General features: G+C 49.8%; 1 protein-coding gene across 2 annotated transcripts in view; it reads left to right on the top strand.

Annotated features, from left to right (window-relative positions):
* Positions 1 to 26,213, top strand: part of RET (ret proto-oncogene) — a 64,927-nt gene that overhangs the window by 12,144 nt on the left and 26,570 nt on the right. For both annotated transcript variants that reach the window (XM_078875252.1, XM_078875253.1), the window contains exons 2-11: positions 11,211 to 11,471; positions 12,133 to 12,480; positions 12,962 to 13,227; positions 14,684 to 14,861; positions 16,081 to 16,280; positions 16,910 to 17,306; positions 19,539 to 19,673; positions 21,093 to 21,209; positions 22,080 to 22,193; positions 25,957 to 26,207. In XM_078875252.1, coding sequence (XP_078731378.1) covers positions 11,211 to 11,471; positions 12,133 to 12,480; positions 12,962 to 13,227; positions 14,684 to 14,861; positions 16,081 to 16,280; positions 16,910 to 17,306; positions 19,539 to 19,673; positions 21,093 to 21,209; positions 22,080 to 22,193; positions 25,957 to 26,207 — 2,267 coding nt within the window. The remainder of the gene's footprint in view (positions 1 to 11,210; positions 11,472 to 12,132; positions 12,481 to 12,961; positions 13,228 to 14,683; positions 14,862 to 16,080; positions 16,281 to 16,909; positions 17,307 to 19,538; positions 19,674 to 21,092; positions 21,210 to 22,079; positions 22,194 to 25,956; positions 26,208 to 26,213) is intronic.

Here is a 26,213-nt window from a genome sequence, read left to right as displayed (position 1 = left end):
GAAAGTTCGTAAGTCGAATGTTCGTAAGTTGATGAGTTCCTGTAATTATTCCCTGCAACCAAGGCCGTAGCCATGGAGTCAACATTGGGGGGACCAAATCTTCCAGGGTGTCTGGGGGTCCCAACTCCTAAAAATATCTAAATTTGGAAACTCATTTTCTGCCTAAAATATAAAAAAGTCACTAACACATGGGATGGACTTTTTTATTTTTTATAATAATGTCTAATAGTGTATTGTATTACATTGCTCTGTTTTTACTTTTTTACCATTTCTTGTTTTATTGTATTTAATGGCAGAGATTAGGGATTAATAAAGTACAACCATAACCACAATCATATAAACAGAAATCTATGCATTGATTTATATGAAGACAAGTCCAGATATTGTGGCCAAGCTTTAGCAAATTGTTTTTATTTACATAGCATAGCAAAACAAAAATTTAAATATATTGGGGGGGACATTTTGAGCATATTTGAATATTGGGGGTGTTCCGATTAGCACGGTTGGCTACGTACGGGGCGAAAGAAGTTCAACATACAAACATACATTCGTTTGTAGCTCTACAATATGATTTCGGTTTGGCAGCGCCCAGCAAGATGTCTCTCCACGTTACCGGAGCTCCTTCGGCAACTGGATTTTCACGTGGGGCGAAACTTCGGACTTCTTGCCAAACAACACGCGGTTCAACTAGAAAAAAACACATCGGAGAGTGATACAACTAAAATGTGTTCTCTCTACTCCTGAAGCCCTGAAACATCACACGCGTCCACGATTCATTGCGCAAAGGGGGACAGCATACTATTATCATGGACACGTCACCATGGATATCGCCAACATTTATCAGACTTGAACCATCAGTTCCCGATAATTAACGACGCGTTGTGTAAATTCATACGGCACCGTTTATTGCACGGGTGATGCAATCGAAATCGCGGGCATCGCAACAGCTGGCGTGGGCTGTGACCTCGCCTCTTGCCGTCCGCGTGTGTTGGAGCTGCCCGTGGAGGTCTCCCTCGCCCTGCGTGACCGCCATGCAATCCTGGGAAAGCCAAATTGGACAAAAACACATTTGAGATTAGCTTACTTCTAACCAACAAAACCCTCTGCAGTATTTGCTATTTCTCATTGGACACCAGTTGTTTATCCTGGTCTCCTTGAGTTGACTCCATTGGTTAAAAAAAATGTTGTGCGGCCATCTGGAACGCTCTTCCTTCCGATATTAGAAAGCCATTGGGAGCTATGCACGTTATGAAGCTAAATGGAAAACGAATTTATTTTAGAACCGCTTTTTGTGTGTTTAATTTGTTGTCCTTCCCTCGCACCTCCGATTAGCACGGATGGCTACGTACGGTGCGAAAGAAGTTCAACATACATACGTGTGTGGCGATACCGATTTGTCAGTGGGGCACAAACACAAATAACACACATTATAATAACGCATTCATCAATAATGCTGCCTTGACAGTCAACGTATACAACAGGCAACGTTTTGGGCAATGGCCTTTCTTTGTAGCAGATATGAACGTCACCTATTATATTTATTGTCAACAACCCCCACGAACCACATGCTGTGGAGAGGCCACAATCCAGCTCTGGAATGACAAAAGTGACAAATGTAATTCCCTTCGGGCGGCGTGTTCCGTAGCCATTTGGCTTCCACTCCTTCGTTAGTCTTGACCAGCAGCCAACAGCTCGTGCGCCGAGTATGGAATCGCCGCCGACTTATTCCGTGCGTTCATCATCCATTGTCTCACTGCCGGATGATGGAGCCGTTCTCGCGGATGGAGGCCTCGACAAAAGTCTGCTGGCATTTGGGCAGTCCCACGATAAAGGCAACCTTAGTCTAAAAATAATCACAATAATTCGCATGAGATGTCTTCAGAAGGTAACGCGGTAGTGGTTGTGATTATAAAGGAGCCAGTGAGTGGTTTGACACTTACGCAATTCATGAACGTGCCATCCCAGCTTGGATGAAAAAGTAATTCTGTCTGAGCATTTTATTTTTTATCAAGACGGGTTTGAACAAATGGTTTCTATCTCAATTGCAAGGTCCTCTTTTGTTGGCACACTCTGCCCCGGTAGAAAAGCCACTTCATGATTACACGAACGATTCACTCACTTTATTAAAGTGTTGTCTGAAACGTGCGTCCAAAATCGGCCGAACTTTCTCCTTGCATCTCACTCCGTCTCCCACGTCATTCTTCATTTAAGTTCTCCAAGCCTCGTCCGCCTATCCCGCTTCGCGCACGTTCCGTCCCTCTCTCTCTCTCTGCGATGTTCGTTTCGACGAACGGTCCTGCCTTCCCTTCCACTTGGCCCCAGAGCCTGCGAGGTCATCATTAAGGGATTCATAAACAAGACGGCGGGGCTGGCATCGTGGCGTATGATCGAGGTGAAGTTGTGGCAACGTCTCATCAAGAGCGTGAACGACTCTCTTTCTTTCCGTACACGAGCCAGCGACCCTGGCCCGTTTGAGCCTGATTTAGTTTTCATCGTAGAAATATACAGCGCACATCATCGACAAGAATTGTAGCAGCGTGCACATCTTCATACGTTCGTTTATTTAACATAGATTGCACCATATATCGTTATTATTAGTGTGAGCTGTGAATAATCCACTGCTGGATGAAGGCCACCCCAAGACCATTGAATCGTTCACTGTCTCCCTCCTGAACGGTCGGACACGGTCGGACTCAGCCGGACATGTCCGCGTCTGTCCGCTCTGTCCACTGCAGTTCTACACACGTCCAATGGCGGTTCATCTCGTTAAATTGTAGCGGCCCAGCACGGTCGAGTGATTGGCTCCTAATGTGAAAATTGAAAGGAGGTTGATTCAGCCCATCATCTCTCTGGGGGGTGGGGGGTGGGGTCAATGAAATAAGTACCACTTTGTGTGCAGGTCAACATCGGTTGTCGTATAGAGAGACTCGCTCCCGCCATTGAAACAACGAGTTCACTCGACTCAGCAGGAGATGAGCGCAACGTCAATGTAACCCACCACACGCGACCTGCCGGTCGACTCACAGCGGTGCAATTCGTCGTTGATGATTATTGGTTCACGGCTTTCTGGGTGAGAAAAATGTTGCGTCGTAAAACCCTCCTCCACCCGACACAGCCAACGTATGACCGCTTCAGCGGCACCCCCTGGTTTGTTGTCGCTGGAGAGAAATCCACACACGTTTGACGACTGAGTTTGGACGTTCCGCTGAGAGTTACCACCAGCACCATCAGGTAGGTGGGTCAGGGTGGAAGGAGGGTTTACAACACACATTGTACATAATGCGATCTGACCCAACACTCAATCACGCCATTTCACAAACACGTCGTCATTACTTTATTATTGACACCACCGCCTGATTTTCGTCGCCTCAACCCACGCTTACGTCGCTGACGGCATCCTTCGTCCTTTCTCACCCTTCGCCTCCACCTTACTACCCTGTACACGAACCACTTTGCGTCGCGCATAAAGAAATGCACCTTGATGCAGAGTACAATATTTTTTTAATTTGTAAAAAAAAAAAATACGTCGTTTCGATATTCGTCGTCACACCTTTCAGGAACGCATCCTCGACTTGAACCGGGTTATTGCTGTGTTGGTCGCGAAGCGGACGTGTTTTTAATTCGTGGTGTACCCATTTATACTGCTGGCTGGACAGAAGCTGGGTGGAGGGGCGAGGGAGGAATTCAAGAATTTGAGCAGGAAGTCGCTCTGACCATGGCTTGACTCCTTCTCTCGAATGAGAGCACCTGGGTAGAGGGCTGCAGTGGCGAGGCTGGAGTGCACGGGTCCACTGAGGTCGATGTTTGTTGTAGGTCACAAACACTTTTTCTAAAAGATGCATTTGGGTTGGAGGACGGTGGGGGGTGGTGCAGTGGTTGGCACACGACGTTCCAAACTCGGCGACCTGAGTTCAATTCTCAGCCGCTGCTAACGTCAGCGGCGAGTGATATCACTAAAACAAGGTTTTGCCCACCCCACCCTCTGCCGTTATTCACCATCTCTGAGCAGCGTGGTGAAGTATGGTCAAACATTCTCATGGCTTACATGACGGGTGTAAGGATTTCATCCAGCGGTGGATTTACCAAAGGCTTTTTAAGTAGTCTACGAGAAATCAATCCGAACCAAGACAAATATCCCCAAAAATAAGTCGGCAATGAATTTGCCAGCCGTTACGACAACACAAATGCGCAAGTTGACAACCCACCACCCCCCCTCGCCCCCGGGTCCGTTCACCGGGTCAGTTCACCGAGTCAATTCACCGGGGAAGTTCACCGAGTCAGTTCACCGGGGAAGTTCACCGGGTCAGTTCACCGAATCAGTTCACCGAGTCAGTTCACCGGGTCAGTTCACCGGGGAAGTTCACCGGGTCAGTTCACCAGGTCAGTTCACCGAATGCAACGGCTCAGCAATCAGGGCTGTAGTTGTGGGTTGGCCGCACGGTGTTTGACCAACGCTGAGCCACTGCGGACACTGGAATAGCAACCGCGTACACCATGGATAGCGCAGAAGGCGGGGGCCAAGAGGGGGGGGCGACTTGAGATCACCGCCACTAGCGGACATAGAACGATGCGCTAGCAAACAAGAATAGAGATGCCCGTGCGGGAACCTTTTTAGCGAGCCTGACAGATTCGTATGCCGTGCTTGAACGGGCTCTCTGGGGGAATGTGTCCGTGGGCCGCGAGAGTTTACATCCTTGTCACTCACCCGTGATCAAAGACCGTCTGGGCAACTGACAGCGATCGAAAGCATGTTTGCGCACTGTAATTCCGGAGTAATTATATCCACGGCATTACGATTCAAGCATTGGCTGGGTCGTTGCAACGCAGTGGTGCGCTGTACGCGGGGCTCTCCCTCCTTCGGCTGTCACCCTTCAACTTGGTTAGCGGGAGGCAGCACTTGCACCTGCTGATTACGGGTGAACGTTCTAGAGGTACAGCGGGGAAACGTTGCAGCTCGAGCCGAGGGTTTATTTTCAAAGTGCACTGCACGTGATCGATCTTAAAATTGTGGGGGTTTTTTTGGGCGGTCACATGGCCTGGCCGTAGCACGCTCGCCGCCGCTTGTTGTTGCAGAGGTTCGCAGTTCGATGGCAGTGGCCGCCCTGGTTAATACTGGGGTTGTGTATCAACCGGAAAAAAACACACACTACACGCCGTCTGCTTCACATCGTCATTAGCAAGAGTAGTGTCATTGCATGCGGGCATCAGGGTGCAAGTTTGCCGAATTTGAAAAGTGACACCAAAACATTTCTCACTTGGGATTATACGTAACAATCTAAAACAAAACAAAATGTTTTACCAGGTAAAGCCCACTGAGCTATATAGCTAATCTTCTGAAGCGATCTGGCCACATGATAACTCAAGGAAGTGGCTTATCATGAAGAAATGTATAGCAGGCAAACACTCTAAACGAATGTTGATTCTAAATGTGGAGGGAAAAACTGGAGGACCCGGAGAAAAATCCACGCGACCACGGGGATAAAATTCAATTTCCAAATATACAGCAGACGTCATGGTCAGGATCGAACCCACGACCTCCTGCATGCCAGGCGAGGTAGTTAACATCTCGCCTCCGTGGCGCCTCTCATCATCTCATCGCCACCCCTTCCCCACCCGCTACAGCGACAACCTGGCAAGGTCCTCCTGACAAAGAGTCATGAGGCTCTGTGAGACTTTCCTGGGTAAACAATCGTAGCAGTAGTAATAATAATAATTACACAGCCATGCACTTAATTCGTACTTTTAAAGTACAGCTTAATTTATATCCACTTAAATTTCGATTTAAAGCTTTCGTGACTGCAGGGATTCATCTTCTTGGTTCTTTCGGTAAAGTCACGTAGAAGGGAAGTAATAAAATAATAAAAATAAAACATAATAAAACAATTCTCACGACGTTTCGGCCACAACGCAAGCAGCCGTCCTCAGGCGAAGAATGAGAACATTATCAAGCTAGGAGCTTATATAGGTGTAGCGAGGAGGAGCGCCTTAACAAAAGAATGTGCATATGAAGAGGAATTTAGCATACCAATGGGAAATGCATAGGAGGTGGGCGGAGGGGTTTCAAAGTCCCATTATGCCCATGCATTATGCAGGATCAACAGCACCACGGGGGGGCGCAAGGAACAGCGTTAATAAAGGAAAGGAATGTTAGTGATATGTAGCTGCATTTGCCAAACAACCACGTAGAAAACCAAAGTGAAAACTACATAAAAAACTAAAATATAAACTGATACTTACTATACTCTACAATAAGCTGAGTTACTAACAACAAATAATAAATTACAATTCTACGTCGTAAGAAGTATATAATATACTTCCATCTAAACTTTATTCTCTTAGCATATACAGTACTATATACTGCCATAGATAAACCCAACATTAAATTATATACTTTATTGCTGTAAACCACCCTATACTTTATACATTTTAATATAACACTATGTATTATTCAACTCACCCTAATGTGTATCGAAATGGTTTATTACGTCCTTCCAATGATTGCAATCAGGCTTAGCAATCATTGGAAGGACGTAATAAACCATTTCGATACACATTAGGGTGAGTTGAATAATACATAGTGTTATATTAAAATGTATAAAGTATAGGGTGGTTTACAGCAATAAAGTATATAATTTAATGTTGGGTTTATCTATGGCAGTATATAGTACTGTATATGCTAAGAGAATAAAGTTTAGATGGAAGTATATTATATACTTCTTACGACGTAGAATTGTAATTTATTATTTGTTGTTAGTAACTCAGCTTATTGTAGAGTATAGTAAGTATCAGTTTATATTTTAGTTTTTTATGTAGTTTTCACTTTGGTTTTCTACGTGGTTGTTTGGCAAATGCAGCTACATATCACTAACATTCCTTTCCTTTATTAACGCTGTTCCTTGCGCCCCCCCGTGGTGCTGTTGATCCTGCATAATGCATGGGCATAATGGGACTTTGAAACCCCTCCGCCCACCTCCTATGCATTGCCCATTGGTATGCTAAATTCCTCTTCATATGCACATTCTTTTGTTAAGGCGCTCCTCCTCGCTACACCTATATAAGCTCCTAGCTTGATAATGTTCTCATTCTTCGCCTGAGGACGGCTGCTTGCGTTGTGGCCGAAACGTCGTGAGAATTGTTTTATTATGTTTTATTTTTATTATTTTATTACTTCCCTTCTACGTGACTTTACCGAAAGAACCAAGAAGATTATATCCACTTCCAGCAGGAAATGTTTGGTGGCTGATGTTTATGGTAAGCTCTCTCTCTCCGATTGAGTTTCCGGGCTGTGCCGCACACAGCATTGGCTTGGCGCGACCTTCGCTGCTTTGCCCCGCGTTGCAATTCAGTTCCTGACGAAGCTCCCAGAACGGGCAGCAAAACGTCGGGACGCTGACGAACCGCAAAACGCCTTGCAGAGCGACGTACGGCACAACATCGGGAATAGGGATATGCAGGCTGATCCAGTTATTGACATATTTATGGAGAACTTGTTTTAGTAGACTTTTCATATATTTATACATATTGCGCGCTCTACTCATCCCCCACCAATATCAATGTACGTGTGCATGTTGAACTTCTTTCGCACTGCACGTAGCCAACCATGCTAATTAGAGGTGCGGGGGAAGGACAACAAACTAAACATAAAAATCAGTTCTAAAGAAATTCGTTTTAAATTTACATTTAAAAGTACATACCTCCAGTGGCTTCCTAATATCAGAAGGAAGAACGTTCCAGACGGCCACAGAAGCGCATCTGACCACGCACGATGCAGTGACTGTCTTTGTTTTGTTCGATGGCTATGCCAAAAGCCGCTGCGAGGTTGACCGAAGTTCGCGTGATGATGATTTATGTTCCTTGACGAGATCAGCGAGGTATTGTAATGAGTGCGAATCAATGCAACTCATTCAAATCATTTAAACTCTCTCCCCTGCAAAACACGGAGCCACGATTTTCAAAATACTGTACTCAATTCTATTCTTGTGTATGATGGCAATATATTTAGAAGATAAATGCTAATGTCGAGGTCTGCTAGCCACAACGAGAGGGCTTCAGGAGAGGGTTTGTGTAGTTTTGCTATTCCTCCTCTGTTGAAGGAGCGCACGTGTGATAATGGTTTGCTCTGCGGTCCAGAGTTTGGGTCGCATGGCCACAGTCACACTATCGTAGCTTGTCTTTAATTTTTTCCGTGCATAAAGAGAGAGTGCGCATCAGTCAGGAGGAATGCCAACGCCAGGAGGTGCAAAATGTGGGTCTCGAATGCGGTGTTTATTCTGCACGTCCGCTTTGTTCCACTCTGGGCTTGTATATTTTTGTCCACTCTTTAATAAGCTAGTATTTCGGGATGCTGTCATATGTTGCTGCTATATTAATTAGAAAATTACCGCTGTTGTTGTTGGTGTTGCTACTGCTGCTGCTGCCATGCACAAGTATCTTCTGCCCATAAAACTCCATGACAACATATAACATTGTGTACGGCGTTGAATGTTGCATTTAAAGGGGTCCAAAGTGAATATGGGAGTGCTCTTGCCAATCCGCCGATGAACCATGCACATTGTTTCATTACAGATGTGGCGACAGCAGACAGCTCTGCTTATGTTGGCTTCTACCCATAATGCTCCATGGCGATGCATGCGGAGTTTGTGTACTGGAAGTAGCGGGGTTAGTTCTCTTACAGTTGAAATTCTTTTCTAAATTATTTCACAGCAGTTTTCAAAACCGTTACGTTTCGCGAGGATCGTAGGTAATGTAATGAGATCTTTTAATGCGTTTACTTTTTTTTTCCTGGCTGCATCGCAAAACGCCTGAAATCCAACCTGAATAAATTCCAACTTTGGCAAGTGATTAATTTTACGCGCTTTTATATATAAAAATAAAAAGTTGGTACTGGCTACAGCGGCGGCGCAAGAGGTTTTAATTTGTGAACTAAATACCGATGGAACTGTTTGTATCCGGTGTGTAATTCATAACGTTAAATTGATTTATAACAGATGTAAAGCTGCAAGCCGTCACACTACCCTAGCTTTTATTTTCGGACGTATGTAAATGTACAGCTGACTGGTTGACGGGGGTGGGGTGGGGGAGAATGCGGTTGAATATTTCACGGAATTATACATTTGAACGATTAATTTCCATTTGCTTCAATAACAGACGTGTCGGGGGTTGCGAGCGCTTGATTCGAGCGCAAAACATAATTTCACTTCCAAAAAAAGAATATTAGGGGGGGGGGGGGGTTTATTATTTTTTTAAATAAAAGGGGTACTAACTTCAGCCAAGAAACGATCTCACCAGGAGACACATTGCACTCCGCTGGGACTGTGTGCACATGTCCTCTCCGGCAAGTTTCCTCCAAATCCGACAGACGGAGTGGCTTTTCTTTGGACTCGATCCGACCTCCTTTTCTCTCCCCATCTATTATTTGCTTTAGCTCCATTACACCGCCGCAATTATGAGCTGGAAAGGCTCAAAAAGCACCAAGCTGACTGAAAAGCGTAAGGGGCCAGTGCAGCCCAGTGCAGGTATTCAGCTGTGATTTATAACAATTTAATCAATCATAATTCACAATCCATTTCGTCAATCCGCTGCTGGATGAAGACCTCCGCCATTGTAGTGTCAGTCATGGTCAGTACGTTGGTGAAGAGGATGCCCAGGGCCGGTTTTAGATATCACTCGCCATTGATGGAATTGATCACAGGTCTAAACAGCACAACCACTGCGCCACCACTCCACCCACAATGATTTAATGGTGTGGGTCGTTGAGGCTTGCCTGGATAATTCAATGACATTTAAATTGACATTGATGATGTAAAAACAGAGTTTCAAACGGGCGATATTTTATAATATTTCGGTGAATGTGCCCCACAATCGTGTACGTGGTACCAGATGTGTGTCCGGGAGCGGTAGCGTAGCAGTTAGTGCGCTGCGCTACCAACACAGCGACCAGTTCGATGCCTGCTCATGGCCAACAACAGTGACAAATATCTGAACTGATCCTGAGCCTTCCTCAGGTCGACTCAGCCTCAAATGAGTACCTGGTGCGGTGTGTAAACATCGCCACTAGGGAGACAAAGGCGGCCGGGCGTGGTGCTGGCCACCATCCCCTCGTGTGCTGTGCCGGCCTTCATAGGTCTTTGTCTTGTGTCCACGCGCTTTATAAACTTCACTGTTGCAAAAAAAGGCAGAGGTGGAACCCTGCAATTGCTTGCTCACGCCACCGCTGGTGGAAAGACGGCCACCAGAGAGAGCCCCTCGAGCTGCGGAGTTGTTTGTGTGACCTCCTCCTCCTTCCACACCGGCTCGATACGTCGGAAGAGCCGGGAGTAACGTGTCTGCACTTTACCCCAGCACACACTCCATGCCGGTCTGCTAGAAGGGACGATGATTGCCAGCTGGACACAGGTGGGGGAGTTTTAAAGAAACTTGAGCACCGTTGTTTCAACCGGCATCGCGTCGGGAGATGGACTCAAACCGGTGACCAGTGAATGAGTGTCGTAGCCGTGACACCGCTGGAGCAGCAGCCCTTGCAGAAACAGTAGGGGTACAAGAGTGGTGCGGATGGTCATGGGATAGGCACTCTTTGAGAAGGAAGGCTCGGAAACATTTTGGTGAAATGTTGCCAAAGATTCGACGTGTAATTAATTATATATATATACAATCTTGAATTGAAGCTTTCGTGACTGCAGGAATCCGTAGGAATAAAGTAATATAAAACACGACGTTTCGGGCCCAACACAAGCGTCCATCATCAGGTGGGAAAGCATGGTCTGCTGCTGAGGCAGTCTGCCTGACGGACGCTTGTGTTGCGCCCGAAACGTCGTGATTTATTTTATTTTATACCTACGTGACTTTACTGAAAAAACCAAAGAGTATATATTTACAGAGCACCTTCACTCGAGGCGCTTTATCGTAGTTTTATAAACGGCGACAGGAGAGAACGACTTCAAGGGCAGGGGGCGTGCAAGGGTTGAGGAATGTGCGACCACGATGGAGGGCATTCGGGGATCACGGAATGGTGACCTTGGGCATGTGAACCGCTCTGCTGATAATAAATAAATAAATAAACAATCTTGATTTGAAGCTTTCGTGACTGCAGGAATGCATACTCTTTGGTTCTTTCGGTAAAGTCACCGTTGCACCGCGGCAGAAACCCTGTTACGCACGCTGCTGCTGGCGCGTGGGCAAAAAATAAAAAAAGTCGCGTTTTGTTCCCACAGGGGCGTGGGCCATCTACTTTCCGCAGAAGACGTACCACGAGACCATCCCCTTTGGATTCGCGCCCAACGTCAGCTTCCTGCGCCTCTACGCGGTGCTGCAGGCCGGCGAGACGGGCGTTCAATTCGAGCTCGGCAAGCTGTCGCTGGTGATGCACCACGCCTTCCTGCCCTGGCAGAACCACCTGTTTGACGTGGACGCCGCGACGGGAGACGTGTCCCTCAAGCTCCCGCTCGAGGGCCAGGGGCAGCGGCTCAAGCTCGGTGAGTCGGCGGGGGGGGGCGGGGGGCAGATCGGACTTGGTGGCAGTGTGCCCGGGCGTATTTTTTGTTTTTTAATTGTAATGGGGGTGCGCTGGGGGGGGGGCTTCGTCTGGTTGGCGACAACGACGATGGCCTGTCGAGTTTGAGTCGAGCCTCGGGTCTGTGGGTTTTCATGGAGGCACACTCTCTCTTACGACAGAATGCCATAGCAGCACGACTCAAACCAGGGCACGTACACCAGCACCTCCTAACGCTTCGACCTAAAGCGACACTTGAGGAGCAGTGAACGTGAACCGGTTTCACACCGGTTTCACATCGGGCCTTCTGTATTTCTGTGCCGACCACTGTGACTCTACGCATCGTAGGCGCCATACCAACCGTGACCCACGTTTGTTCTTTTGTTTTCGGAGAGAGTTTCCACGGGGGTAAGTTTGATGCCACAAACCCACGCCACTCCGGCATTCAACGACTCCGTGGTGGCCTCTAACGCACACGGCAAATGTGGATCACGGTATTGGCCACAAAGCCGCGACGCGTCACAACAAGTCGCCTCTCTCTAAACCACTTGGTGCTCGACGTAAAAAGTTAACTTTCAATTTTTTTTACTTGTGTCACAAACAAAAAAACCATTTCTAAATCGTGTCCGTTTCTCCTTCTAAAGATCCCAACGCACCGTTTGCCTTCAGGCTGCACGTCAACGCCACGACCAGCCGGCACAACTCGTCCCGGGCGCAGTGCGGGGCCGGCGGGGGGGCTGCCTCCCAGCGCGCCACCGCGCAGGCCACGGTGCTGCTCAGGGTGACGGCGCCGCCGTTCAACTGCTCGCGCCTCACGCCGCAGGAGCTCTGCTTCAGGGAGGCGGCGGCCTCCCCGCTGCAGCCGGGCCCGGCGGCCGTGTCCATGCACCTGCAGGAGAACGCGGCGGCCGGGACGCCGCTGGTGCTGCTGGCGCCGCTGCCCGTGCGCCTCGCCTGCCCCCACGTCAACGTCACCTACGCCCTCGCGCAAGGTTGGTGAAGGGGCCCTGCAATTTCCGGCTTGCGCCACTGCCGCTACCGAAAGGGGCCCCTGCTAGAAAGGCGCAGCTCTTCAAGGCCCCACCACCTCTCGCTTGGTCCACGCCTTTCGAGTGACGCTGCGATTTGGCTCCTCGCCTCCGTCGAATATTGCGCGCGTTATTAATTAAATTAATCTTGATTAATGATTATTCTTTTTTTATAAGGAGATCTGGAGTGTTTCGGTAGGTTTCATTCACGCTGGCCAGATATATTGGGGGAAAAATGTGAGAGTGCCCACCACACGCAACCCTCCCGATCGATAACCAACTGCAGTAGTGAGCCCATTTGTACTGCTGCATGGATAGAGGCCAGGGGCGGGGGAAGAGCGAGAGTTAAGCACAGTTCATTCAAATGCCCACGCCAATCAGAGGCGAATCGAACCAGTGAGCTATGGATCTCAATTCCAGTGTGCGTCCGACGTCTCTCCCGAAGGCTCGCTGGCCTCTCCGTTCCACGTGGACGCCGCGAGCGCCGTGCTGCGCGTGCTCGAGTCGCTGGACCGCGAGCGCGTCGACCGCTACCGCCTGCACGTGGAGTGCACCGTCGACGGCGCCGACGGCGGCGGCGGGGACGAGGTGGCGGCGGCGCGCGCCGTGCTGCCGCTCGCCGTGTTCGTGGACGACGAAGACGACAGCGCTCCCTTCCTGGAGAACGGCACCAACACCAAGGAAGTGGTCATCACGTACAACCGCAGGAAGGTGAGGCCGCTGCTGCTGCTGCTGTTGCTGCTCGTGATGGTGCTGGTGGTGATGCTGCCGCTGATGATACCGCTACCGTTGCTGCTGCTGCTGCTGCTGATGCTCTTGCTGCTGCTGATGCCGCCGCGCGCTGCTGCTGGTGTTAATGCTACTTCTGTTTCTTCAGCTGCTACTGCTGCTGCACGCAATGCCCAGCGCGTTGTGAGTTCACGTGCATCCCACGTTATTGGCGACATTAGGGCAGATGGCGAATTTCATGTCTCCACTGTGGTTTCAAGTTTCACGTTTTTTTTTGGTTCAACCGAGGTGAGAACTCAAGGGACCGGGATGAGTCTCGTTTGCAAAAAAAAGCGACCTGCATCAGCAAGATTGACAGAAGCCAAGCAAATTCAATAAAGCGCACGCAATGAGGCCAATGGAACACCGCTGTGCTTGTGAGTGATCGCGACGCAGCGTTATGAGGAGCAGACCGTGACAGCGTACTCTCATCGCGGTGTGTCATGTTTAAAAAAACAAAAACATTCGCCATTCGTCTTTGCCATACCCAGTTCACGATATTTCATTTGTTCATGATTCACGAGCGTGTTTTATTGGTATTCGCAAATGGGCTGCTGAGGTCTGGTGGCGTCACAACTAAAATGCCAACTCTATTGGCTGATATCATAATAGCCCTGGGGCCGGCCCCGGGACACGCTGCTGGCGGGACTATATCGCTCGGCTGGCCTGGGAACACGTGGATATTTCCCAGGAAGAGCGAGAGAGTCTGTAGCCAGGGAAAGGGAAGTCTGGACCGCCCTCCTCAACAAGCTGCCACCACCGCCCTCACCAGGACAAGCGGATTGAGAAACGAACGAATGAACAATAACATTTCTTTTTTAAATCACGTGCTCTGTGACAAAAAGAGCCGTGATGCATTCGTGTGAACACTGGCCGCGTGTGTCTGTGGGGGGGTGGGGAGCGGTGGCGCAGCGGTCAGCGTGCTGTGATACGAACCCGGCGACTCGCTCACGGCTAACGTCAGTAACGTATATCTGGTCCTAGGCCTCCCCTAGGTCGACTCAGCCTTAAATGAGTGCCGGGCATGGTGTGTCAGCACCTACACTAGGGAGACACAAAGGCGGCCGGGCACCCTGTTGCTTGCCACATCTCATCAAGGAGCATAAACCATTATCGCTCTGAACTCTGGTCATCCTCGCTGCAGCGGCTCTTGGCTGGCCATTGAACAAAGACGGTCATTGTATCGCACGCTTTCAGATGTACTCCTGCGGTCGTCTGGAATGCTCTTCCTTCCGATGTTTCGTTTGTTGTCTCCCCCCCCCCCACACCTCGTACGGTGCGTAAGAAGTTCAACACACACACACCAGGATAAGTGTGCCGGGTTGGCCTTGATCGGTGCACTTGCCCAACAGGCTGCGTAGGCTGCACGGGAGATCTCTGTCGTTGTGCACCATGACAGGACGACTTGGTGAGCGAGATCTTGGTGCACGATTTGGACTCGGGCGGGTGGTCGATGAGATACAAGCTCAGCAGCACCGGCCCCAACTCGGAGTCGCTCTTCTTGATTCGGGACAACAGCAGGGACACCGCGTACCCGGTGGACAACCGCACGGTCACCGGCACCACCTACGTGTTCGGTGAGAGACGGAGGGATCCGTGGCCCTGGCCGGCTTTGACCGGGCACATTCTGTGACTGAGCTCCGCTGCGTTGATTGGTCGAAATGCATTTCATCTTCCTCCACGAAACTGGCACCGACTGGACGTGCTCCGTTACTGTCTTCATTTTGCGATGCCGAATGGAAGGAGAGATTCGGTGGGAACCCGGTCACCTGATTGGCCCACGGCGCCCCGTAGTTGGCCATCCGAGTTTGAATAAATTCGTGGGGAATGATGTCTGAACTGGTCCTGGAGCCTCCTCTGAGCCAATTCCCACTGGCTAGCGTGGTGAAGTATGGTCAAACAACCCCCAACAACTGCTGCTACTTACAGACCTTTGTTAATCCACTGCTGGACAAATGCCTCCCCACGGCATATCGGTCTTGCCGATTGTTCGACCACAGTTTAACATGCAGTAGGCTTTGGCGACTTGGGGTGAGATCACGTTAATATAATGTGTCGTTAAACCCACCACCACCCAACAGCAAAACATCGTACTCAAAATTGTAAATCTTGTGGGTTTACTCTCCAACACACATGTGTGCTGTACTAGTAACTAATTGGCATTTTTTTTTGCGTGACAAACCTTACTACATACCTATCAACCTAGACGGTGTACCTGTATTCTTGTACAGAGAAGTTGAGTTTTTAGGTCGATACACGGTGTACAGCCGTTCCAATACGGGCAAACATTTATTTAAATTTTTCGTCTATTTGTGTTTCGCCCTTGTGATGGGACTTTGTAAGGTGAACGTTGAGAGGGCACGGGGTAACCAATAATGTCTGAATCGGTCTAATAAGGTTGGCACTGATAAGGGGTTGACAGGTGCGTAACGATGATTAAGTGTCGGGCGGTTGCAGGTTTAAAGACACAAATTTACGCGATCTAACCCAAAAAAACTGATATTATGTTCGACCGTGCTTCACCAAGTTGGCCAGTGCAGGATAGTGAAGGGGGCACGCCCATTTCCACTCATGTCAGCCCTGTTGTGTGGAACTCAAACTCGCCATGCTGAAGCTCAAGTGCGCCAAGCAGATTATATCAGATTCCGACCGAATCTCACTTTTGCCACCGGCTTCGAAGGGAATGTAAAGCGAGCTGCTATCGCTGTAGTGGTGGCGCAGTGCAAAATACCATCACGCCCCCCCCCCCACCGTGTCTTGAATTACCGCCCCCCTCCCCTCCCTCCCACTCCTCAGGTTTGGTTCTCAAGAAGAACTTGCCGATCAAGTTCCAGGGCGAGTTCCAGGCGGAGCTCAGAGCCACGGACGTGCAGTTCCAGTGCGGGCGGACGGACGTGCTGGCACGCGTGCACATCCGCGTGCTGCCCGTGCCGCTCGCCTTCCCGGCGCCGCTGCTCACCGTGCACGTCGAGCGCCGGGCCACTCGGCTCGCTCAGGCATGGATGCGGCACGGGGGGGGCACGGGGAGGGCACGGAGGGGCACGGGGGGGGGCACGGGGGGGGGCACGGGGACACGTGGTGTCCTGGGTCCTTTCAAGCTCACAAAATGCCCTTTTAAAACTAAAAATATAGATAAACTCAAATTTTTGGTTCTTTCGGTAAAGTCACGTAGGTCGAAAAATAAAATATTAATATTTTTACCGAAAAAACCAAAGAGTATGGATTCCTGCAGTCACGAAAGCTTCAAATAGAGATATATATAAACTACTTTAATTTTACCAGGTTAAGGCCCACTGGGCTATATATTTGTTGATGCACTAGATGCGCTATTCAGCAGGCAGCTGTCTCATGCAGCTTCACTTTGTGCACCCTATTTCAGAACGCATCTACTACTGCTGTTTGAGTTTATTCGACTTGTTACACGGATTGAACCCGTTTTTCCCAGTTGCTCCGGCTATGCAACAAGCAAGATCTGTCGTCCGCGAGCGCAAGCAGTGATGGCAAAAACAAAATGACGATATTCCTTGACGAATATCGCACAGCATGACAACGTATTTTGAAAAGCCGTAGAACAACGTGCACAACACTTGCAGGGCCGTACCTTCACCGCGCGCATTCGCCGCAGGTGTGGAAGGCGTGCGTCCTCAACTGCTCCGCGCTGCACACCGCCACCGTCTCCTACACCATCGCCCCCGCCGACTCCGAGCCGCCGCCGCCGCCGGGCGTCCATCAGCCGCCCCCCCACGGCATCTCCCCCAACGGCTCCGAGGAGGAGGCCGCCGCTGTCGGCGCGGCGACACCCGCGGCGGCGGCGACGGCGGCGGCGAGCGGCGCGAGGGAGCGAGCTCCGTCGGCGTGCGCCCACGCGCTGGCGATGACGCGGCCCGGCGGGTGGCTCTACGTGAACGACACGGCGCTGCTGTGCGACCGCGTCCGCTGCCCCGAGCTGCGCTTCACGCTGACCGCGCACGACGCCGTCACCGGACTGCAGGCCAGCACCACTCTGCACGTCGTGTTCAGAGGTGCGAGCGAGCGGGCGCGTTGTGTACGTGTGTACGCGCGTGTGTGTGTTGGCGCAGTAGGGGCAGTCATCTCAGTCAGTCGGCCCGTGGCACCTGCTGGGTCTGCCCCGTGACCCCTTGCCGGCAGGCGTTCGACATTTCACGTGGCCTCAACGTGTATCTAGCACAAGCACCGTGGTTTCTGTCACCGCCAATTAGTGGCGAATGGCTGTTGTTGTTGTGTGTGTGCTCGCTAACAGTGGGGAGCGGTAGTAGTGTAGCGGTTAGCGCGCTGCGGTACGAACACGGCGGCCCCGAGTTCCATTCCCGCTCACAGCCAACACCGGTGACGATTATCTTAACTGGTAATGGGCCTCCCCTAGGTCGACACAGGCTCGAATGAGTACCTGGTGCAATGTGAAACACCGCCACTCGGGAGACAAAGGTGGCCAGGCGTGGCACGGGGTGTCTTTGTGCATGGGTGTGTACGTGGGTGTGTACGTGGGTGTGTACGTGCGAGTTGACAAACCGTACATCGCTGGTAGATGTACGCTAAGTTGCTTTTTCCCCCCAGATCAGCATATTGACACACGGGGATTGAGCACATTTCAGCGCTCAGTAGGATTAGTGGTTCAAGCCTCTGCTCAAAACCTTTCTTTTCAACTGTGCCATTAAATCCCCTTCGCGTGCGAGCGAGTTAATTATTTCATGAGTTCATGGGTGGGTGGGTGAGTGATTCGTCTGAAATGAACATCTAAAAATCGCGGAAACTGCTCAAGATGGACATCTCTTCCTAGACACCATGTATTATCAGTCCACTGACGTACTTGGAGTACGCCCGTCATGTATGATGTTGAACTTTTATCGCACCGTACATAGCCAACCGTGCTCATCGGAGGTGCGGGGGACGGACTACAAACTAAGACACAAAAGGCAGTTCTAAGGAAATTAGTTTTCAATCTAGCTTCCTAACATCGGAAGGAAGAGCATTCCAGACGGCCGCATCAGCGCACCTGAAAGCGCAGCATTGCGGAAGCGGAGCAATGAAGCCGCGGCCAGGCGCTTCGTGGGTTGCTGCAACGTGGCACTTTGAGAGACGGCGGCGGGCTCAAGAGGAGGCCTTCGTCCAGCGGTCGATCGATCGATCGTGGCTGATGATGATAATGATAATAGCGTGGACGTATGTGCGTGATGGCGGGAATAGATAACGCTCAAGCTGGTCGTCTGGAGAGGTGGAGTGTTGCTCTTATGTCGGACCGGCGCACACGGGGGGGGGCAAAGTAGTTCCAGTCCGCGTCGGGTGACGCTGCCCTTCACTTCATTAGACTTCGGCATCTAGTGCGCCCCGTCCGTCTTTGTTCGATTGTTCGCGTGCGCCATAATTATGGCATCGTTTTACATGATTAGGGCATTGGTTACATGAATAATGATTAGGGCATTGGTTACATGCAATTAATACTTATCAATAGTTAATTAAGGCAAAGGGATGCAGGCCGCGTGTAAAATGAGTTTATGCTTATTTGGCGTTTGTTGCATGCGATCCGTTCCTCTCGGTGACATTGAGCTCATCTGAGCTTTGTGCAAAGAATATTTCTTCGCCGATTTTCAAACGCTACCTGAATATTGCCATTCAGTAAAGGAAAAAAATGTAATACGGCTTGTCGTGCAACAGCGCTCGAGAACATAATTCAATTGTGGGCAGGTTTCGAGATAACACGCTGGGGTTTCAAAATGATTCTCATTTTTTTCCGCGAATTTCCGAGAGAGCCTACGCGTTTGCGCGATGATGGATCGCGAATGTCTAGCACTGGCTTGCCGCATCGCTGGCCCTGCTGCTGCTGCCCCCTCCATACCCAAGCTTCCTCTACCGGCACACGATGCTGGCTGGTGCACGTGTACAGCAGCCAGTTCTTGTGCATCCTCCTGTATAACAGTGCCGCCACACTGTCCATTTTGTGCTCTTGCATTCAGTCAAAATCAAAGTGGTTTCCTCGCTCAAATGAGCATTCAGGCGGTGCTCCTCTCCCCTTAGAAGCCCAGAGCCAGTTGTCGAAACTCCACATTCCAGGGGCAAGTCTACCCAAAGGACAACCGCTGTTGTCTTTCCCTCCCATAAAAAAGTGGTGCTGCCCACCCACCTCCTCGTGCGCCTTTGCCGGCCTTCATAGGTGCTACTGGCTAACAGCACATGCCCCAACAGTCTGTTAAGGCTACACGGCGGGGGTCTTTGTCTTTGTGCGTCCATGCGCTTAGGGGAGTCGTGCGTGCCGTCGCCCGGCAAGTGCTCCAGCTCCTGCTCGGAGAACGACCGCCAGGAGGGGTGCGAGAGTTGCAGCGCTCTGGGCGCCGTCACAGGCCGCTGCCAGTGGAGGCGGGGACCCTCATCAGGTGAGGCACGCACGGTCCCCTAGTTGCGCCGTCCCTCCCCCGCGGCGCCGTCCCCCCCCCCCCCCCCTCCCGCGGTGCCATCCCCCCCTGCGGTGAGCTCTCGAGAGGGATCGAGAGCGAGCTAGAACGCTCGAGAAGGCGGGCGGGTCTGAGGGCGGAGCCGGCCCCGACCCGGGAGGATATAAGGTGGGTCCCTGAGAGGGACCGGGGTCTCTTCGTTCTACAAGCTGGAAGCTCCATGTCTACAAGCTGGAAGCTCCACGTCTACAAGCTGGAAGCTCCACGTCTACAAGCTGGAAGCTCAACACCTACAAGCTGGAAGCTCCACGTCTACAAGCTGGAAGCTCCACGTCTACAAGCTGGAAGCTCCACATCTACAAGCTGGAAGCTCCACGTCTACAAGCTGGAAGCTCCACGTCTACAAGCTGGAAGCTCCACGTCTACAAGCTGGAAGCTCAACACCTACAAGCTGGAAGCTCCACATCTACAAGCTGGAAGCTCCACGTCTACAAGCTGGAAGCTCAACACCTACAAGCTGGAAGCTCCACGTCTACAAGCTGGAATCTCCACGTCTACAAGCTGGAAGCTCCACGTCTACAAGCTGGAAGCTCCACGTCTACAAGCTGGAAGCTCAACACCTACAAGCTGGAAGCTCCACGTCTACAAGCTGGAAGCTCCACGTCTACAAGCTGGAAGCTCAACACCTACAAGCTGGAAGCTCCACGTCTACAAGCTGGAAGCTCCACGTCTACAAGCTGGAAGCTCAACACCTACAAGCTGGAATCTCCATGTCTACAAGCTGGAAGCTCCACGTCTACAAGCTGGAAGCTCAACACCTACAAGCTGGAAGCTCCACGTCTACAAGCTGGAAGCTCTACGTCTACAAGCTGCAGCTCTACGTCTACAAGCTGGAAGCTCTACGTCCTATGAGGCATCAACACGTGGCCGGGGATCCGAGTGAGGATCCGACCCTTCGTAGCTGTAACTCCCACGTATAGTGTAGTTAGCTGGGTGGTCACCACCCCAGGCTGTATCTGGTAAAGGGGCAGTTACCCCTTTGTATAGACGTGTTACAATAAATGTGTTGCCTCTAAAGAATAACGTCTGCGACTCAGTTTGACTCACTACAAATGGATAACCCGGAGAAAACCCACCGCAGAAGGAGAAACATACAGACTGCTTGCACCGGGACATTTAATATTCTGCAAACACTTGCAACAATTTCCAAGGACCGCTACCTCAAAAGGAAGACATCCTGGGAAGAACCAGGAGAGGTGGTAAACTTAGATTACGATGGGATTATTTTTGTTGATAAAATCGCTCTATCTCGGATGTCTTTTGGAAATGCCATTCGTGAAAATGAGGAAACTTGAAAATGTAGCTCTGTGTTTTCGTCTGTCTCGCGTTTTCTCATCCCAGGGATAAATAAGAATTACTCCACGTGCTCTTCAAACCTGCTCACGTGCCCAGACGGAGTGTGTGACGAGATGGAGAGGGACAATGAAGACCTCTGCCCGCAAGACTGCGTTGAGTCTGGTGAGGATCACATCCATTGAATCTTGCGTCTCTGATTAACCAACCTGGAACAAATGATGTCGGGCACGTCTCTGCGTAAACATGGAACGTTGGGACAAGGTTGCACGTTTGTTGGGTGACTTGTAACTTATCCGAAGCGATGTGTGATATCTCCTTCCGCTGACCATTTCCCCAGCACAACGCGATGCACTTCTTACTGTGAGAGATCCGATTGGGTTACTGATCTCGTGACGCTGATTTTATAATCAGGATAAAATTGGTGGGGGGGGATGACGAAAATACGACATAATGAATTGCAAATGTAAAAAAAAAATTGTTGGAATTATGTTTTAAGCCATCTTAGAAGCCATCATTGAAGTCCATGGTATGACTGAGTTTGAAACTGGATCATAATTTACCATTCTAGTTATTCAGTCAGTCTCTATTTGAGACTAAGAGTTTATATTTGAGTCTAAGCGTCTCTATGTGAGTGATTGGGTTTTTACGTGGGTGTGTGGGTCTATGTGTGAGTCATTAGGTGTCTGTGTGAGCCCATGGGCCTCTATGTGAGCCTAAGGGTCTCTCTGTGAAGCACAAAGGGGTTTTTTTTACGTGGGTCTGTAGGTCTCTATCCGAGTCAGAATGTGTCTCTGTAACTCAATGGGCCTCTATGTTAGTCAGTCGGTGTCGATGTAACTCTGTGGGCCTCTATGCAATTCCGTCAGTCTCCTTCTTGAGAAGCCACTGCCAGCGCATTTCAGTTTCTCGACGCATTCCACCTGTCCCGCGTTGATCACCTGGGCCTGGGAGAAACCCGGATTTCGACTTTGCTTGGCCGCCTCCTCAAGCTTGACCCCACGCAAAACCGATGTGACGTGAACCGTGATGCAGGCAACGTAATTGGCGGCCACGAGATGGGGTACCCGCTCGGGATCCGCGCCGGCCACGGCACGTGCTACTGCTACGACATCCTCAAGTGCATCTGCGAGCTCCCTGACATAGAAGGTAAAAAGCCCCCTCCCTTCTCCAGGGCACAACGCAACACTGCAACGAATGTAACGTCTCGGTCCTTGTTTCTCCCATAGGATGGAGGGGGGGGGAGGGGTGTCCATGAAATAAAAACAAAACAAACATGAGCGGACATGAAATGTGAACGTGACCTGGGCCTACCCCCTTCACTCACCCTCACTGGCTAGCTTGGTGAAGTATGGTCAAGCATGATAGAGTTTAATTTTTTTGGGTTAGATTGCGTAACTTGAAATGTGTTGTTAAACCCGCCACCACCCGACACAGCCAATCTGTGAGGTTTGTCACGTAAACAAAAAGTGCCAATTAGTTACTAGTTCAGCACACTGGTTGTGTGTTGGAGAGTAAACCCACAACATATACAATTCAAGTACAGGAACATTTCACCGGTAATTACGACCAGCCTCATAAAGCGACAGCCGGAATTGTGGAGAAATCCTCTTGTTTTGGTCTTAAATAGAGGATAATTGTGATGATAATAATGGTAATGAAAGCCTACATGTTAAAGAAAACAACACAATTTCTCACCCACTGTGGTCTCGTAGTAGGTAATGTGAAAATCATTAATGTGTGACATCAATGCACGGGTTCTGCAGTGGAAAAACAACCTGGCACCCTTTGAACCGAGCCAGGCTGGCTCAGCACGGTTTCAGCACGGCTCAGCTGTACAGTTGAAAAAAATAAGTCATTGCTGACCCAGTCTGTCCCTTGAATGGTTTCATTTAGCTGCCCTGTCTATCAATGTTGATATTTTTACGTGAGAAACTCAACACATTCGTCAATAAATAACGGAGCCATTTCTGGTCGAAGGCCTCCACCAACTTTGCCACCATCTCTCTCATGATCCTGCGATATAACAATGATCCACTTGGCAACTGCATACAAGCTGATTTCATCGCTCCATCTCCTCGGTAGATGCACACTCTCTCGGATGCGTTTGGATTCTTGGCTACCATCATTATTCTTGACCATTGTCAGTCATTCATTTACAGCCATGACGATGCGTCCTGCCCAAGCCAATGCACTTACTTTTCAACAAAAAAAACGCAACACATTCGTCAATAACACGGTGGCCTTCAGAGGAAAACTATATGAGGCAACGTTTCGGATAATGGCCCCATCAGGTCCCATGAAAAAGGGCTATTGCACACAACATCGCCTATTATATATATATTTTCCTAGTTAAGGCCACAGTGTTATTGACAAACGTGTCGAGTTTTTTTGTTTTTTGCACTCTTGCACCACTGCCACCATAGCCGCAGCATCAGCTGATCATTTATTGATTTCCGTCTCCCTCTAGTCACCGATGATCATTAAATGTGGTTTAACATTTTCGTTTGGATGAATTCCAGCTTCCAGAATTACAAATATCACTTTGGCTGTCGTGCGACGAATTCTACTCTGTGACAGGACAGGTGGGAAAGTGCTGCCCCCCCCCACCCATATTGTACGGATAGTGGTAGTAGTTCTGTGATGTCCACTTCTGCAGGCAATTCTTGCTAATAGGCAAGGGAGATAGCACTGCTCCGTGAGAATCCCACGTGGATTCTGAAAATCCAACGATGGATTCTCACATCTCGTGACATGACGCTGATGTCACATTTGAAATCAAATAGGGGGGGAAAGATAAAAAATGATGAGCCTAATGGAAACCCACTTTTTGTCAATTCATCGGACCAAGCTGATAACCTCTGTGCTCCGCTCTCCACTCAAGGCCTCGCATGGTTTTGCTTTTTTTTCATTTCAACTCGAGTACAAAATTTAATTCGGACGAGATGAAAGAAGGGAATGTCTTTTCTCGCGGAGAGACGCTTGGCTCTCTCACTTTGCCCTTTAATTTAACGGCCGATCTTTCCGGATGGCTCAACATATATTTGAAAGCGTTAACGTTTGCCTGCCGTCCTTTCAGTGCACCGTATAAATGATCGGAGGACACTATGAAAGAACTCCTCTGTGCTTGTAAAGCCACAGAGGATGCGGTGAAGCTCATTGAGCAATTGACCGCTATTTACTGCGTTTGATATTGCGCATGGGAGTGGAGTTTAGTATTTGTCTCGTGCTGAGGATGTTTCTCGGAACTTTATAGGCCTCCGTAAGGTTTATACAGGGATGAGTCGTTCAAAATACTCTTTCATATTTTAAAACGCAGACGTTGTGCATAGGGACATGTTATCAGCTTGTACCACAGGTTGTTCGGCGTGATGTTTGATATTGCACTCCACAAGCTGGGAGCTTCGTCGGGAATTGGAATGCATGGAACACAGGACCTAAAATTTACTTGAGTTATATTGCGGAAAAAAGTAAGTGGACTAGGACCCGTGCACTGGAAGGTGACGGTGGCTGTTGGTGGAGACTTCATGACGGAATGCCAGCCAGAAGGTGGGAACCGCACCTGTGCGTCCATGGCCACCGCGGAGATGAAATCAGTTTGCATGTGGAAGCTATACAGATGGTCCCATCACAATACTGTGATGCATGGGGAAGGCCTTTATCCAGCAGTGCATATAATCTATAGATCATGGCTGAGGCAGGATGATGATGATGATGAATATTATACTTTAAAACTCTTAACGTTGACAGGATTATTTTAGAGCTCAAGTGAATTTGCTCTGACTGTGTAGCCCTCATTTTGATAGCTCTGCCAGACATGGTGTGCACCACGCCGTGATGCCCTGCCCATAGCTGGCCCTGGTGCAACTGCACCGGGCCCCTGGACTCTAACCGCGCTGACAGCATATCCATACCACGCTTGTAATTCCAAATGTCACATTTTGCATGGGCGCGAAAATTACAGGAAACGTTTGCATTTTGGACCCACGTGAGGGGGACAAATATGCCGAAGGAAGTCGTTCCATTCTCTTTAATGCGTTTTAAAAACAATAATGCTCTCAGTTGTTTTGATTTCTGGAAGAATTCCAGTGGCCGTGTTTAGTTTCGTGTCGAGCTTAATTTTAGTTCAGTTGCCATTTTCCATTATGCCCAAAAAAAGGCAAAAACTATTAAATGAATGTACAAAAGATGTAGAAAAATATGTTTCTTGAGAAATAGCCTTGGCTGGTTGTCAAGCGACTTTTGATGAATTTTGAAGGGCGTATATACTGTAAATGATTTTATTTATTGAGGCGTGACCCAGTTGAGATGGACTTTCCATTTTATTTTGTTTCAACTTGCCACGCCGAGTGGTCCAACCAGCGACCTTCTGGACTGCAAGTTCAGCCAGGTCACCATTTTACACCTCGATAGGGAGAAAAAGGTGCATGGCATTAAAGTAACGTTGTCAGATTCAGTTTTTTTCAACGAACCCAGATTTCACCTAAACACACAAATTGAACACTGTTACAGTCAGGGCCACTTCGCTGCAACCATTCACGGAAGACAGAGGGTCATCAAGTAGTCGTAGAGTTTAGGTTTCTAATGTGACACCACAGCAAGACAAATACCATCAACCGAACAACCCACAACTGCAGATGATTTTGCTCTTCACAAATGCCATTTCTATATATGGAGTAGATTAACGTGAGGATCAGAGCAACCGGTATTTTGCACAACGGGCAGCAGCTCTCTACGACCATGTTTCCGGGTCGTACCGAGCATTGTTCGGCGCGACGTCCGACGTTTCGGCTCCACGAGCACGCTCCGAGGCGATCGACCCCCACGAAACCGCGACCTCCGGACGACCTTTTGTGGTGACCGTCCGCTTTGTTAACGTCCTCGTGCGCGGCCCCCTCGGCTGTGCGCGTAGAGCCCGGCTGCGACGAGGGCTGCCGGGCGGTCGTGGCCACGGCGGGCGTGTGCTCGGTCATCATCGCGCTCTCGCTGGCCGTCACCATCCTGCGGCGCCGCAGGCAGAAGGGGCAGCTCAAGGGCAGCTCGCTGCCCACGGCGGAGCTCACGTTCCGGCGGCAGCCGGTCACCTACTCGTCCAACAACAACCGCATGCCGCCCTCGGAGTCGGCGGACAACCTCTCGTCGGTGGAAGCCTGCAAGATCCTTGTGAGT

Source organism: Lampetra fluviatilis, chromosome 41 (assembly GCF_964198595.1).
Source record: "Lampetra fluviatilis chromosome 41, kcLamFluv1.1, whole genome shotgun sequence".
In the NCBI taxonomy this organism is placed as follows: domain Eukaryota; kingdom Metazoa; phylum Chordata; class Hyperoartia; order Petromyzontiformes; family Petromyzontidae; genus Lampetra; species Lampetra fluviatilis.
Note: the sequence above shows the minus strand (reverse complement) of the source record. Positions and strands in the feature narration are given on the sequence as shown.